Genomic DNA, 16,026 nt, shown 5'->3' with positions numbered 1-16,026 from the left:
CTTTCATGCTAGGGATGACAACCGTCATAAAATGCGCGAAGGAGGAGACCTGGTCATTGAACATGCAGACGGTTCCTCTCGCCGCCTCCCTCTCTTCTCCTCCTCGATCCCCATGAATCAATGCAGCCTCTTTCCCCCCGCTTGCCCTCCCTCCCTCCCTCTCTTTCTACCCGTATCCAGCATGCCGGGCATACTGATGGCGGCGCCCGACCGGACCGAGAACAAGAGGGGGTTCTCGGGGTTTCCAAACTCCTTCCCCGTCTGGGCCTCGATTGTCTTTATCGCGGCCATGTACTCCTCCACCAGGCCCGAGGGAAGGTTTGGCTCCGAATCGAAGTACTGCAGGCAGGTGGCGGTGCTGATGATGAATCCGGGGGGCTGGCGTCCAGGGGGAGAGGGAGAAAGGGCGGGAGGGAGGAATGGAGGAATGGAGGGAGAAAGAGAAAGAGGGAGGGAGGGAGGGAAAGAGGGAGGGAGGGTTCGAGGGCGAGGTAAGTTCGGGCAGGAGACAGTCCTTGTCTCCTGCCTTTCAGGCATTTTGCTCCACAATCCTCTGCCCGCCGTTGCCGCACAGCCCGAGTCTGGCACGTACCACAGGCAGGCCGATGTTGCTCATCTCGGCCAGGTTCGCGCCTTTTCCACCCAGCAAGGCTTTGTCCTCCTTCCGGCCTTCGTTGAAGAGGTACACTCGCTTGCTGTCGCTGACGTGCAGCGAGGTAGGGGCTTGCGCATGCTGGGTCTGTGCGGTGGCCGGCTCCGGGGATTTCAAAGTGGACATGAAAATGCCCGGGCCATGCTTTCGGGCGACCGGGGTGTCTGTTGGGAGGCTGCCAATGGAGGGATTAGGGGTGGGGGTAAGGCGGTTAAGTGAGGAGGGCTCGATGTGAGTTTTGCTGGGAGTTCAAGGCCAGATGAATGCCAAGTCTCTTTGCGTGTCGACAAGTATGCACGCGGAGAGAAGCAACATTGTGCGGTGAATGGAGGGACATGACAGGAGGAGGCCCTATGCGGCCCGTGAGGGCTTTCCTGCACGCCGTCTCCTGCTACACAAGAGGCTTACTTACTTGCGGATTCCTGGCAAGAAAGAGACTCGCCCCAGAAATGCCTCAGTCGTGCCAAGTACACAAAAAAGTGCAGCAAGGGAAGTACCAGTCTTCATCTTGCGGGTGCCTGGGTTGCGACCTGGGCAAAGCTTTACGTCACTGTCGGAATGGATCAAGGTATACGATGAAGAAATAATGAGGTGGCGCCTGTGCGAGGTAATGCCGTAACTCATCCTTTTGTCCTAAAATTGCAACAGAGATAGGCAACTCCAACTCGTGCAAATGGAACAAATCACTTCCTGGGAGCACGTCGCTTCGTGTGCTTTTTCGTTCCTGCGTGACCGAGTTCGAGCTTCCATGCAAAAAGAATTTTCGCCTGATCTTTTTCGTCTATCGGGTTATGCAGGCGACCGAATCTGGTCACGTCGCTCGCGTGTGATGCCACGTGGTCTCTTACAACGACCACAGACTACGCCTATCCATGCTCTCGTCAACTCCAAGTGCAACCCGCGCAAGACTCACGGGTGAAGTGGGTGTTCTTGCATCCGGATGGGCCTGGGCTTGCACTGCAGGCGACATATGGTGTCTTAAATGACTTCAACACCCGCCGGGAGAGGGAGCTAACAGGCAACCAGATGCCCTCCTAAGTCAGGCCCGAAAGTGTCGTGCGTGCCCTCCCCAGAATTCGACACGCTGTACCGTGTGTACACAGCTACTGGTGTTCCATCCGGTGGAGTCATGGGGAACACCTCTCCGGGACCGGGCTGAATTTTGGGGGAATAATATTTGAGCTTGGGACCATCTGCTCTCTTCGCGAGCTTCTCCAGCGTTTTCCTTGCATTTCAAGCAGCACTTCAACAGTCAATTACACCAAACACAGAACCCTGGCATACACGAAGTTACAGGCAGATTTTTGAGATGTTATGCTTTTTGAGGTGTGCTGTGTGCTCACCCCCCCCACCTCTTGCCTTTTCTACCTTTTCCCGACACAGCATTTCGCGTTTTCGATCTGCGGATTGTTCTGCTTTCCCCCCTGCAGACGATGTCATTACGCTGCTACATTTCAAGCCGGTCAAGAAGACTACAATCAATTATCGTCTCTCTCCTACCATGCCTGTTAGTAACGAGAAGCGTGCAAGCATTAGTGACAGCGCCATCTCTTCGAAGAGGTCCAGGCATGGCCGCTGCCTACCGCTCACCTAGCGAAACTGCCGCTGCCCCCGCGATCCGACCCTCCTCTGACTCCCACAAAGAGCACGTCCCCGTAGCCGACACGTTGACTTATTTGTCGCATCATTCGCCCTCATCTTTCGACCTCCGCAGCCCTTATGTGCGCCTTGAAGTGCGGCCTGCCAATCTTCAGGAATTAAATCTAGTGGTCGACATGCGAATGGAGGTATTTGGTCCTGGGAAAGAAGCATCTACCGCGGGAAGTGCGTCCATTCCGAACCACACAGGTCTCTCGGGCCCTTCAGAGGTGGAAGGAAGAGAAACGAAAGGAAGAGGGGGCACAGCACCACCCGTCCCGGACATGTCTGCCGGATGGAAAGCCGAGTCCTTGCAGAATTTGATTGCCCGGCAGTCAAAGGGCTCTGTGATATTTGTGGTCACAGCCAGGGATGTCCGCCATCCGGACGCGCAGCCAGTATTGGTGGCTTCGGTAGAGGCCAGCACGCATGAGTTCCACGAGGTGGGCTTCTCTCCCTGCCTGGCGCAGGTCGAGGACGAGGAGGAGGATGGGGAGGGAGGGGAGGAAGGAGCGTACGGATGGAGGTTACAGGGGGGATGGGACAGGGGTGGTGCTGGATTCTGGGCTGGTATCCCGGATGCGAGGGGCAGCAGTGTTGGCAAAGCTTCCTGTTCAAGCTCTCAGCCGTCGGTGCTCCTGGCGCGCACCTCGTTCCTTGACACCCCGCCCGAGAACAAAGGGACTGGCATACCGTCCCCAGCGCACGAGAGGAAACAATCGAAGCTCTACGTGACGGGGATGATGGTGGTGGATGCCTTCCGTCGGCAAGGGGTGGCCGCCGCCCTCTTAACTGCCGTGGAGGAATACGCCCGCGGCCGGGGCATCAATTACATTTGTCTGTACGTCGATGCCTACAACTCATCGGCCCAACGACTCTACCAAAAATCCGGGTATCTGGTCGTTCCCTTCTCCCCGCAGGCGGAAGCCTTTGCTTCAAAGATCGGCTTGTACAAGGGTGCGTATGCTGCCCGACAATACTCGTTCGCCTACCGGCGTTTGCCTCCACGGAGGGCCTTAGGAGGCGCCTGGCCTGTGGGACAAGCCACGCGTGGCCCCGCGTCCTTGGATGGACAGGACCCATTGCGTCTCCATTGGGCAGGGGGTGGGGACGGCCCCGGGATGGGGCGGGAAGTGGATGGCAAGGGGGACGGGGGGGCGGAGATGCAGGGGAGAGAAAGCCGAAGAGCCCCGCAGGCTGCGGAGGAGGGTCGCTGGTGTGCCGGACCGAGGGAGGCTTGGAAAGAGCAGCCGTGTGCATGGGGAAATCCCGGGCGAGAAAATGTAGTGTGGGAGGATCGCGGTAAGTGTTTGGTCGGAGACGGTAATGGGAGGGATGCAGCCGAGGGGACGCGGACATTGAAAGGATCGAGGCGGATGTAAGGGTCAGGCGGGAGCCTCGACCATCCTAGGAAGCGATGATACGAGGCGTGTGTAGGAGATATGGCATTCCCGCCTCGACCATCCTAGGAAGCGATGATACGAGGCGTGTGCAGGAGATATGGCGCAGAGGAAAAATGCAGTCCGCCATAGCGGTTGAATAGCGGTGCTCATTAGGAGCACGTGGGTGACGGAAAGGGAGAGGGTGTTTGACCAAAGGGTACTTCGTACTCTGTGGAATTTGAATGATTCCCATGGGGGGGGTCCCATATCGCCCTTCCACGAGGTTCGAATGGCCCCACGGGAGGCTCGAAGAGGGTGAATAGTGATAACGTGTGGGAGGCCCATGGGAAATGTATGATGTTTGTGTCACTGTATATATGTAAAGTGGCCGTCAGGGTAAAGGGCCAGGAAGAAGCCTGAGGTCGAGCAAGTGCCAGTCTTGTGGGCACATCGCGGAAAGCTGAATGAATCTCTATATAGAGGATGCGTGTGGGGTCGTGGGAGCGTGGCTTGCGCGTGTAGATGGTCCTGATACCGGCGTGCGGACAGGACGCCTGAGCATGGCGATGACAGGGCAAAAGGACAGGTAATGTGCATTTTGTGCACACCATTGGAAGGGATAAGAAAGCATAATGATGACGAATTGTGAATAAGAGGCGGGTTTCTCAGTTGATATCTTATTATCGCCGACAGTGTACACTTTCCTTCACCATCCTCTCTAATTATGTCGCTCGAGGGGAGGCGAGGAGAGTACGCCAAGTCCAAGCCATCCCAATCATTTCAATCAAATTTTTGCTTTCATGCTACGTCGCTTGGTCCTCCTCAAGGCCCCAGACAGCCAAGCGATAGAGCGTCACGCGACCGTAAAAGTCCGAGCTGCCGTTAAAAGTCAGCTTCATTTCCACCACCTTACACATACAGTCAAACCCTTCCTCGCCTTCTTCGGGGCCTCTGTCATGATGATATGTCCTGATATCTTCGTCACGTTCTGCCCCTCGCACCGATGCTTCTCGTTCTTGTGCAGCTGCCCTGATGGCCGCGGTCAGTTCAAAGGACTGTGATTTGTTGTCGTCATCGGGGTAAAACGTCCCCACCAGCATGGGGCGACTTTTCATCTGTAGGGTTGTGGAGGAATCCTTCCCGTTTACCACCGACGTCCGGGGCTTTGACGGCGGTGGACTGGTGTGCTCGTGTTCACAGGGAGTCGCGGCCGCGTCAGCGGAAGGCGCAATGGGAGAGGAGGCGGGAAGAGGGGCGCGAGAGAGGGGTGGAGTATGAAATGTGACTCTCACTTGCATTTCTTTGCCGGCGAAACCGCCTTGAAACATGAGCAGCAACCGGCATACAAGGACTGGTCGCAGGAAACGAAGCACAATCCATTGTGGTGTTCCCTGTCAAATGGGAAAGGAAATGAGGATGCAACTTTTGTGTTCAAACGCCTCCTAAATGCAAAATTGATTATATTTCTGAAGTCCCAAACCCATCCGGAGAGGGAGCGCCTCTGTGTAGGGGCCTTGGAAGGTAATAGTATGGCCCCCTTGCGAACTTATCAAATAGTCACTTAAATACTCGATGCTGATACCGCCACGGACCTGATCTGAATTCCAGCAACTATCCGAGCTACCATCGAACATATGTGCTGCACCAAACTCCCTCACGTTGCGATGCAAGACTGATGAAACTCTAATATCAAGTTTTTGTTCGTGTGAGTAAAGAGGAAAAGCTACAGTAAAATGAAGAACGAGGAAATCAAGAAATGATGTCTAACAGTCTCAACAAAAACCTCGTTGAGTAACTTACTTGACTTTGGTTTTCGTGGATGGCGCACTTAAGTCTGTAAATGCCATCACTTCTGGCGGCTCAAATCATCCGACCCGATAAACTCCTTCCTGTACGGGGTGTGTGTGGCAGAGACGTAGAAGTCAAATCCTGTGAACTCTATGGCATGCGACATTGAAATTTGTCAGGTATCTCATACCATTTTACCTCCGTCTTACGCAATAAAAGCTGTGCATGCCCTCTTTCGTGAACAAACCCTCGAAATCGAAGGTTTAACCTCCCCACTCCCTGCGCCTTGGCTGCCAAAAGCGACTTTCATATGACATGGTCACAGAAGTAATTCATTATCACGGGAAATAAACGTCACGTCGCTAGCTTTTCTCGAACAATTTTTTTTAAATTTCCATCGTCCATGCCTCAGGTACACTTTTTAATAGGATACCTCAGAGGCTCGTCGATCAGCATGAAAACACATTTTCCAACTTAGTTGATGTCGTATTACATTTTACACGGGGGTCCTCTTACAAATTCTTTCGTACCAAGTCATCTACACCGTCGTAAGGCGTCTTCAAGATACTTTTTCTGATATGTGTAAGCCTCCTCCAAAGCCGTGGCATCCATGTCGTACTGACTCTCAAGGGCTCGGATCATGGCTTGCAACTCTTCACGAGTCATCTCAGCCACGTCACGCATTTTACAGTCGTGATAATTCGAATTGCCATTGTTAGGTACCGCACTTTTCCGGAGAAAGGAAGTCTCGCTGGTAGATTTTCTCTGATCGGCCGTGGCTCTGCTGCCTCTCTCCTGCCCCGAGGTCAACCCCTTTTCCTCAGAGGTAGAGGCACTCTCCCTCTCGCGCGTAGCCGACCGTCCGCTTCTTCGACTCAACGACAGACCTTGCAAATACCGCATGGCGGACTGCAACCCAGAATTGGCCTCCGGGGCATGATGTCCCCCACGGCCTTGCATGTCTCGGGGACTGCCTGCGCCAGACGCCACCATCAACGTGGCATCTTCTCCTCCCTCTGCTTCCTTGCCTCTACGCAGACCGGCGGCCCCTGGGGAAGGTCGATGTCGCACCACAGTTCCCGTGCAGGAAATATCCATGGACGAACGTGCTTTCCCGTGCTGGTCCTCCTGCTCCTGCACTACGCCTTGGTGCTGCCGCCTGTCCCACAGGCGCAATTGCTCCCAATCCTCGTCCTTGACGTCTTTCTCCTCCACATCTACCTTTGTCCGGGCCACCAGTGTCTCACAGTTGTCCCGATTCCGCCCCTCTATCCCTGGCTGACCCTCCTCGAGCATCCTCCTACCCCCTGCATGGCTGCTGCCACTGCCGCTGCTCTGTCGATGACTGAAGCGCCGGCCCATCATGGGGCCACGGACCAACGTATTCTCTCCCGCCCCGCCGTCCCGCAACCTGCCAACCGACCCGGATGTACCGCGGCTCCCATGCTCCTTCCCCGTACCTCCGTTTTCCTCCTCCCCATCCTCCTCCAATGGGCGAGTCCGGGCAAACTGCTCTTCCATTGGTGTCGGAGCTGCGGCAATGCTGCTCCGACGGTAGGACGCCAGAATTTCCAAGGTAGAGCCCACCAGGTCCGCAATGGGGGCCAGACCCTGGGCGGGGCGGGCGCGGAGGAAGTCCACGTCGGCCTTCAAGAAAGGGTGGGTCAGGAGGGCGGCCGCATTGGCCCGCTGGTTCGGATCCTTGACAAGGCAAACGGAGAGGAAGTCATGGAACTCCTGGGACCAAGGGGACTGGCCCGAGGTAGAACGCTGGGCGAGTTGGGGGGGAGGCTTGGACGGAATCAGGAAAATTGCCCGCATGGGATGCACGTTGAAGTGCGGTGGCATTCCTTCCGCCATTTCAATGGCCGTGATCCCCAGGGACCAGACATCCGCTTTCCCGTCGTAGGAAATTTCTTGGATTACTTCCGGGGCCATCCAATACGGGGTCCCGATGACGGTCTTCCGTTTGCTCATGCTGTGGTTCAGGGTCGCGGAGACTCCGAAATCGGCAAGCTTGGCTTTTCCGTTCATGGAGAGCAAGATGTTGCCTGCTTTCAAGTCTCGGTGGATGTTGTGGTTGTCGTGCAGGTAGGCAAGACCCAGGGCAGCACAGGCGCAGATGGAACGGATCTGGGGCTCCGACAACGTGCGCTGGGTAGCATCCAGCATGTCGGCTACAGATCCTCCCATGCAAAACTCCATGATGATCCAAATCTCGGCGTCCACGAAGAAACAGTCCTTGAACTCAACCACGTACTCGCTCTTGCACTGATTTAGGATGGCGATTTCGCGTTTCAAGCTGGAAAGATCTTCCTCCGCGGGGATAATTTTGACGGCAACGGGAGGCTTTGATGGGTCTGCCTTGTACTGTGCACGATAGACGGCGCCATACGAACCTTCTCCGAGCAAGTCGACCAGTTCGTACACCTCATTAGGATCCTGCTGAGAGAAAATTATGTTGTGCTCGTCCATGTCGACGCTTGCTAGTGAATCTTGAAGTTAGCAGCACCCTACATAAGAAAGAGAGGGTGAGAGAAGGTACCTGCGAATGGCAACGCGTGAAGAGTGCGACTTACAATAGTAATGGCCTTGACTTCTCAGCCGAAATGGGCCCCCGGCCCAACGCTTCTTCTGCCCTTGCCTTTCCAGGTTAGAGCCTTGAAACCAGCCTGAAAAAGATGCATTGTCATTTTGGAACGATGAGAGATTGGTCAGAGGGTGCCAGCGGCGTGACTCCGTGTAACTTTTACATTACTTTAATTTGTTTGCGAGGATCTAGCGGCCCACACCCACTTCAAGGAAGGGAGGACGAGAGGGAAGGCCCGAGACATGCGGTTGCATGACATGCAGGAAATCCCGCAGTATGACAACAGCATGAACCTCGGAGGCACAGGGATAAAGAGGCTCACATGGAGGATTGGATGTTGTTTCCAGAGCCTCATTCATCTATTTTTCGCGGCCGTGTCGGTCACGACATCCCGACACATGCTTTACTCGCCCGAAAACCAGGGGAGGCTTCGTTCGGTTTGTCTTCTCCCCTGCCCCCGATGGCATTTTGGCCATTATCAAAAAATTGTACGGACTGTGACGCCTCAACATGGAATCATTGCATGTAATTCATTACAGGGCGTATAGAACTACATTTTTGGCAGCTCGACTGGGTGAGAAGGCCATGTCTGCGGGCGTCGAGGCGGCTCGGCGTCGGTCTCGTGAAGACAGGACAACATCCCAACAGGAGGAGCAGCGACCACTCCATGGGGAATCAACGGTACAGGGATTGGATTATGAGCTTGACAGTCCCTTGAGACGGAATTTCAAGGCTTTGCTGGTCCTTGCTGTATCTGTCTATGGACTTAAAGAGGCAAAATTTGTTGAAAATTTGCTCTGGAACAAGAAAGTGGGAGGCGCGGCTCTCGCTGTCAGCGTCGCGGCAAGGTGAGAATGGAAAACATGAAGATTTCTAGCACAAGCACAAATTATAGAGTATGTGGAGGAGAGATACTTGAAGTCTTGAAACATTTTTCAGGAAGGAAGGAGACCATCCGTTGGGGAGGTTCTATAATCTTAAGCGTCTCCGAACATTCTGACCTTTCTAGCAACCACCCCCCATCTTCAATCTGGTACATGTTTCAGTTCCATTTTTGTCCTCCTGTGGGCTTACCTCGACGTGTACGTGGGGGCTGTGCTGGGTAAGCAGGTAGACTACCCTGAGGCACGGCGGGTCACCCATGCTCTCCTCGTCTCCCTACTGGTGACCCTCGTCTCTTTGACGATCGCCGTGTGGCCAATCTATCAAGCCACAGCCCTAGTGCTCGTCTGCATGCTCAGTTACGGTGTCCTCTTTCAGGTGGTGATCCTCGTGCCCGCCTCCGTGTATAATCCTCTTTTCTTTGCACTGTATGCGGGATTTGTGTATTTCTGGACAAGGTAAGGCGGGAAAGGAGGAGGCAAGGGGGTACTGGTATGAGAAACCAAGGGAGAGGCAGCGGGCGGACACGAGGATGATGTCCTGCCAAAAAAAAGCCAATACATGAGTCGAGAACCCCATACCACGGTTTAAAGGCAGGCAAGATGACGTCTCTTTGCCACTCCACAACTACCCCGTAGCAAGCAATTGCTTCCTTCGCTCCCCCCAGTTTTCATGTGCTTTTTGCGCAATTTACAATGTGGACTCTAGCCAATCCCTACTGTCCACGTGTCTTTTCCCACGGTTGTCCTCCCTTTCTTGGCACCAGGCGGTGGAACAGACTCGTTCACCGCCCCGCTTCCCTAACTGCCTCCTCGCTCTCAACCTCCCCTTCCAAACGTTGAATCGCCCAGGACAGATGCTCCTTCACCATCTCATCGTTTTCCTCCTCCCACACCTCCCTCAACACCGCCAGCAATTCTTCCCCGTCCTCCCCTTCCTCCCCCTCTCTTCCTCCGCCTTCCCCACTGTTACCCGCCGCCACCGCCACATTCCGCAGCATTCTGGCCCTCCCAATCCGTGTGATAGGTGACCCTGTAAACCATTTCATAAAACCCGCGTCAGACTTTAAGGCTCGCAACAAGTCCGCCAATACCGGGGTGCTGAGTTCCAGGGAGGACGCGGAAGGAGGGAGGAAAGGAGGGGTGGAGGGAGAAGACGGGGCGGAGGGACTGAAAAGTGTTTTGGGTTGGTTGTCCGGCCAAGACCACCGGTTCCAAGGGCAGACTTGCTGACAAATATCACAACCGTACACTAAATTCTTCATGGAGGGCCGCAACTCGATGGGGATACTCCCTTTGTTCTCGATCGTCAGGTACGAGATGCACCGCCTCGCATCGATAGAGTACCCATCTTTATGAATGGCTTGCGTGGGACAGGCGGAGATGCAGCGTCGGCATTTTCCGCATCCCCCCGACTTTTTTCGGGGAGTTTCGGGCGGTAGCGGCAGCGTTGTTAAGAGCTCAGCGAGAAACGTTCCGCTCCCAAGGTGCTCGTTGATCAACAACGTGTTCTTTCCCACAAAGCCTAAACCTGCACGCTCCCCCAGATCCCGTTCCATTAACGGGCCAGTGTCCACGTACCATCGCCCACGGCCCCCGTAACGAGTATGCATCCATTCAGCCAGCGCCTTCAGACGAGGGGTGATAATGTTGTGGTAGTCCTCGCCCCACGAGTAGCAACTGATGACCCCACGCTTCTTAGAGGCAGTGTGACCCGGGCGGACGGGTGACGGGCCCAATGTAGTGGAGGAAGGCGCGGCGTGCATGGACGATGCCGGAGGAAAGCCTTTCTTGCCGGGCCAATACAGCGTCATTGTACAAATGACGGCTTGCAATCCTGGTAAAATCAGATCCAAATCAGCGCGTCGAGCCAAACGGTCCTCCCGAGCCAAATAACCCATTTCTCCATGCTTTCCTTCCTCGATCCAGGCTTTGTATTGCTCAAAGCGACTCGACGGCTCCGGCGTGGTCACTCGTGCACGGGCGAACCCCAAGCTTTCCGCATGCTTTTTGATCTCCTCCCGGACATCTGACCATCCACCTGGGAAAGTCGCGACCAGAGCTTCGTTCAGAGGACCTCCATCGCACTCAGGTTGTCTCCGTCTCCCTCGTCGGCGCGGGGGGGAGGTTGAGAGTTTTTCAGGAGAACTGGCAATGCTTGAGAAAATGAGACGGGATATTTTCCATGGTCCACGACCCGATGCGTACGTTTCCCGCACGGGAACGAAGCGCCGACTCATTATGTGGCTGCCGCGCAAAGGGGAGTAAAATGTGACGCACTTTTAGGAGCTGCACAGCCGTTTCCTTTTCCTGACGAACACAATCATCGGCCGGGTACCGGAAACGTGCAAACCGCCGTATCACTCCATTGTGATTAAACGCAGTCCTTCATTTGTAGGAGAAGGGGAGACATAATCAGTTAACTCATGCATGGTGCGGGTAAACATTCAGGAACCTTCCGGGTATCGTAAATTTGCATATCGCGATACATGATTATTACCTTTTCTAATCTTTATGCTATATAAAGTTTTGCATATCGCGATATGGGAATGTTAGCGGGAGAAGGTCAAAAGGAGTACCAGAACAACGTATCCATTTCAGTCCACCACGACAAAATACACACGGCATTAAAAAATTAGGAATTCAAGCGATGAATCCCAAGATCTGAATTCAGTCTGCTGAAAAATCAGAATTTAAATATTTATTAACCTTAACTTGCATGTTATACATTGCTCGACAACTCAGGTAGAGAATTCATATCGAGCAAATCGCGTCGATTTTGGGGACGTGTCAGTTTTCTCAGAACAAACACTTGTCAAGGGATACACGAGGATCCGTGGCTCCAAAATGAAACTATACAATTGGATACAAAATTGCTTTAGATTCCTCCCTAGAACTCCGGAGAGAATTAATCCGCCACAATAACCTGGCTTACAGGAAGTCTCGACGGTGTTGTAATTCTTCCCAATCGCGGCTCGAGCATCAGTCAGTTGTGATACATGAGGAGCTGGTTTTTGCACACGGCAAAGCTCAAGCCCCGCTCCAAGGCGTTGACCACCATCCAATAGTCTGCATCGTGCACCTCCTTCGGCCCAGCATCGACAGGCAAAGAGCTCAAGAAAAGTCTCCTTCCGTGGTCCAATACCCCTACACGCATCAAAACAGCACCCAAATCCAAACCTCCGACTCCCAGGACCGGGGTCTGGGCTTGATTCCGGTGTGTAAACCCCACGATGGCCAGGTCAGCCGACTGCCGTACCGTCTCCTGCAAAAAGGAAGGGGCGTAACCGTTGTCCCCATTCGTAACCAGAACATGCGTACAGCTTCTGCAAGGCAGCACAAACGTCGCGAGAGCCTTGTCCGTGGCAGCATAGTACACGTAGTGGTCGAAATCGCAGTATCGGTGGACCTCATCCGCGTTGAACTCTTGCACGTATCGTGTTCGGACTGCGTCGGTGCAGGTCAAGCGGCTATCTCTGAGTTTGACATCTTCGTAAAATGTGTCTGGAAGCTCCACCAGGTAGAGGTCATCAAAACCCACATTCATCTCTGCGCATGCAAAAATAAGAAAAAGTCTATCCATGAGCCGACATTGCCAGGGGAAAGATGTGCATTTGCGGATTAAAACACCCAAAATCATAAGGCTGAGACTTAACATGAAACGCTCAGTGGTAGTCAAAGGGTGCATACAAACACTAGTAGCTCGCACCGTTACACAGTCGTTGATACGTTTGCAACGAAGCTGATTCCGTTGGGACCAGCACAAAATCTGCCTTAAAACCGGCTTGTCCCTCGCTTTGCGCGCGCAACCCGTAAATTAAAGATCGCAACTGGAGTTGTTCCCGTGCGTGAGTCCGTATCACCACCCGCACATGCGCTGGCTCCCTTGGTTCTCCTGGGAAATTGGGGTCGCATGTAAAAGCTCTTGCGATGGATGCACGTCTTACCAGCCCATAGAGTCTCGACCTACCTTCAATCACCCAAGGTATTGACATCTTCGCCTCCCGCCGTAAGCCTCGCGTTCCCAAAAGGTTCATATACGTTTCAGCAGGATTCCTCATAAATAACATGGGCGACATAATCAGGACCAACGCGACCGCCACGAAGGATAGGAAACCCCGCGGCGGCGGCATGGAGTCACCGTCACGCTATCACATGTATGAAATGTATGTATTCGCAAGAATTTATGGATGTCGCTCGGCAATAAATAACATGTGACCCCTCGTTGGCTGTCTCGACCCAGGACCAGTAATGGCTACGCAAATGGCCAGGTGTCCGAGGGTGATACAGACCCGTGTCATGCATGAATGATAAAAACGAACTGGATCTTAAGAGAGATATCTCAATTAGCACTGCCCTCGCCTCTTGTACTGATCGGGTTGATAATCGGGCAGCTAAAAGTTGCGCACCATCCGCATCAAAATAAATTCCGGGTAGATTTTTCGATTGATTTTACTTCTTATTCACCGAACTGAACATTCTTACTTGTGTAACCAATTAGAATCGCCGGCCAGGGCCGCTTATTTTGTGGCTCTTGGTCTGACCCGGCCGTTCGCTTTAAGTTCGGCAACCTCCTCCCCTTCATTGTTCCATTCCTCCCTAAAAGCTCCTTTATTTGTCATACAACCCCTCAAAACCCCACTTACCTGTTCAAACCGATATCAGAAAACGTAAGACACGCGTGTGAGAGCCAAACATTGCCCATTTTATCAAAATGATACATTTTGTGGGTCAGGTCTGATTGACAGAGGCGTGTTTAGCTTCTTAGCTTGTCTTTCCCCTGCTCTCCGCAGGACTGGCGCACTTAGCATTTTATTTGCATGAAAAAGTTGCACTCAGCGACATAGTTTACTCGCCTCTTACATCAGTGCGTGTTGGAAAAGATTCAGTCAGTATTTCATGTTTCCCTCACTTTGTTTGTCCTTCCTATCATTCCCAAGTCGATCAAATACTCCATACACTTTTGTGTCCATGGATGATTATTGATCAGTTTACCATCATAGGTCACCAAACTTCCGTCACCCAAGCCTTGACCGTGCCGGCCGTGTTCAGAGATCATCGCTTTATGCTCAACCTGCATTGAAATCGATAAGGCGCCAGGAAAAGAAAAAATAAATGAAATACTTACATATCACAGCCCTCCCTTTTGCTCTTTAGATACCTTTGCCTTCTCAAGTGCATCGACCATTCGATAGGTATTTTCCACGCTGACAACCGCGTCGTCTTTGGTGTGGAACATGAATACTGGCGGGAACAGATGATTCACGTGCTTCTCGATAGAAAAATACTCCACAAATCTTTGGCGTTTTTGCGAGGTCAGGTTGTGCCCGAAAAGGTTGGTCTTTGAGGGGTCGTGAGTCAGGCCGTCCTCCATGGAAATGACGGGATATACAAGGACACCAAAATCAGGGCGACTTCTGTGGGGGGGATTCGTTGTTGAGCGCTGGATAACTTTTAAGATCGCCCCATGGGTCCTACCTCTGTTGCTCAATAGTATTTGTTGCGTGCGCGTTCCCTTCGTCGTTATACGCCATCAGTGTTGCCATCAAGTGTCCGCCGGCAGAACTGCCTATCACTCCGATCTATTGTTGGCAAAGCGGGGGATCAGGAAAAACGCCTTCCGCTCTCGAAAGCATGGGGACACGAGGTGATTACCTTGTGGGTATCACGAGCGGAAACTGGCAGCTGACTTCGGACGACACGCAGGGCGCGACGAGCGTCGTCTTCGGGCACTGGGGCGTGAAAACTAGATGCATATCGAAGGAGACAATAATGTTAAGAAGCAGATTTAGGAGTTATAAAATGCTGAGTTTTTTGACGTACCCCGAGCTGGCACACCCGTACTGTAGAACATAAGATGCCACGCCTTGCGCACATAGCCACTTGGCATATGGTGTCCCCTCAACGTCTCTCGCTGTGTCCCAATATGCTCCACCCGGAGCAATCACGGCTGATGCCCCACAAGACTGGTTTGCTGGCGGTCGAAGAAAAGGCAACCTATTAATAACGCGGTACTTTCAAAACAGAATGCTTGCATGCCTACCTTGAGGAACGTACGCTGTGAGGAAGCGCGTTTGAGGGTTTTGAACTTTTGTGCCATTATGTGGCCATAACGGTATAATGTATGGGTCGTAGCACGCGCCTTGCCCATCATGAGAAGAGCGGTCATTTCGAAAGTTGGTGTGTCGTCCTTGACTCTCTTGGAAGGCGGCTATCAATGCAAATGCCACCAATGTCGCCACAGAAAATGCTACAGATATAAACAAACCCTGCTTTGACCGTCTAGAATTTTATTTATCCAAAAAAGGATGGTTCAAAGTTGTAGAATTGTGATGCAGGAAATCCAAAGGAAACGTTACTTCTCCTTGCTCCTTCATTCCAATGCTTCTATCAACCACCTACCGCAAGCCTTCAGCAGCGATGTCCATATCTTGAATTTGTTGGCTGTATACATTCTAGTCGCAGTAGTTGAGATGCCAAAGGGACGAGTCGCAAAAGGCTAAGTTAATACCTCAGCACGACGGCGGAACGTTAAATATAGAAAAATCTGGTTGTTATTTTCAATAAAAGTAGGAAGACGGCGAAGGCTTTTTAACGGCAATGGCGAACGGCAGCTAGCGCTTTAACGGCGCCTGTCTCTGCCGAAGCCACATCTTTGTGGGAGGTCAAAGAATTAAGACGAAGGTCAAAAGGAGCATTTCCGAGCACCACTTCTCTTTCACTGCCAAAATCACTTTGGAGACATCGAATTATTTTCAGTTTTGTGTATCGTGTGCTTAGCCCGCTTCGATTTTTTGGCTCGTTCGTGGAGGCAGGCGATGAAACAAGGTGACTTAACTCGGCGCAGGTAACGGTTCTCGGGTTTTTTGTGCTGAGGTTTTTCATACATAGTAAAGGTATTGTCAGTACGATCCACATCCTGCCAAGTCCTCATCAACATTGTGTTGTATGTGAAGTTGCATGGTTGAAGCCATCCGAAGCAATGCTTGTGTGTCATAAGCGCCGTCGTCACCTAAAGAAGTTATTTGACCGTTTCTTCATCCCACAGGGCAACAGTGCCATGAAAAGAAGCAGGGAAAGTATAATGTGCGCCAG

General features: G+C 52.7%; 5 protein-coding genes across 5 annotated transcripts; 2 read left to right on the top strand and 3 right to left on the bottom strand.

Annotated features, from left to right (window-relative positions):
• Nucleotides 1-2,220: 2,220 nt before the first annotated feature.
• On the top strand, nt 2,221-3,672 carry NGA_0180001 (gcn5-related n-acetyltransferase; the record flags this gene model as incomplete). The annotated part of the gene is made up of 1 exon (XM_005854210.1): nt 2,221-3,672. One exon carries the CDS (start codon nt 2,221-2,223, stop codon nt 3,670-3,672), a length of 1,452 nt encoding a protein of 483 aa, XP_005854272.1.
• Nucleotides 3,673-4,475: 803 nt separating this feature from the next.
• On the bottom strand, nt 4,476-5,534 carry NGA_0179901 (nuclear receptor 2c2-associated protein; the record flags this gene model as incomplete). Its single annotated transcript, XM_005854209.1, has 3 exons — nt 5,473-5,534; nt 5,265-5,355; nt 4,476-5,063 (listed from the first exon to the last, which is right to left on the bottom strand). The coding sequence occupies exons 1-3, from the start codon at nt 5,517-5,519 to the stop codon at nt 4,476-4,478; spliced, it is 726 nt and encodes a 241-aa protein (XP_005854271.1). The 5' UTR covers nt 5,520-5,534.
• A 460-nt stretch (nt 5,535-5,994) lies between these two features.
• On the bottom strand, nt 5,995-8,135 carry STK3 (serine/threonine kinase 3; the record flags this gene model as incomplete). The annotated part of the gene is made up of 2 exons (XM_005854207.1): nt 8,040-8,135; nt 5,995-7,935 (listed from the first exon to the last, which is right to left on the bottom strand). Exon 2 carries the CDS (start codon nt 7,933-7,935, stop codon nt 5,995-5,997), a length of 1,941 nt encoding a protein of 646 aa, XP_005854269.1. The 5' UTR covers nt 8,040-8,135.
• A 425-nt stretch (nt 8,136-8,560) lies between these two features.
• On the top strand, nt 8,561-9,948 carry NGA_0182520 (uncharacterized protein; the record flags this gene model as incomplete). Its single annotated transcript, XM_005854211.1, has 3 exons — nt 8,561-8,898; nt 9,097-9,360; nt 9,789-9,948. Coding segments are annotated over 3 exons (762 nt in total), but the record flags the coding sequence as incomplete, so codon positions are not given.
• A 1,759-nt stretch (nt 9,949-11,707) lies between these two features.
• NGA_0179801 (uncharacterized protein) lies at nt 11,708-13,083 on the bottom strand. Its single transcript, XM_005854208.1, has 3 exons — nt 12,902-13,083; nt 12,641-12,826; nt 11,708-12,478 (listed from the first exon to the last, which is right to left on the bottom strand). Exon 3 carries the CDS (start codon nt 12,476-12,478, stop codon nt 11,918-11,920), a length of 561 nt encoding a protein of 186 aa, XP_005854270.1. The 5' UTR covers nt 12,641-12,826; nt 12,902-13,083; the 3' UTR covers nt 11,708-11,917.
• Nucleotides 13,084-16,026: the final 2,943 nt, after the last annotated feature.

Source organism: Nannochloropsis gaditana (genome assembly GCF_000240725.1).
Source record: "Nannochloropsis gaditana CCMP526 unplaced genomic scaffold scaffold584, whole genome shotgun sequence".
In the NCBI taxonomy this organism is placed as follows: domain Eukaryota; class Eustigmatophyceae; order Eustigmatales; family Monodopsidaceae; genus Microchloropsis; species Microchloropsis gaditana.
The sequence above is the reverse complement of the archived record's forward strand: the minus strand, read 5'-3'. Positions and strand labels throughout refer to the sequence as shown.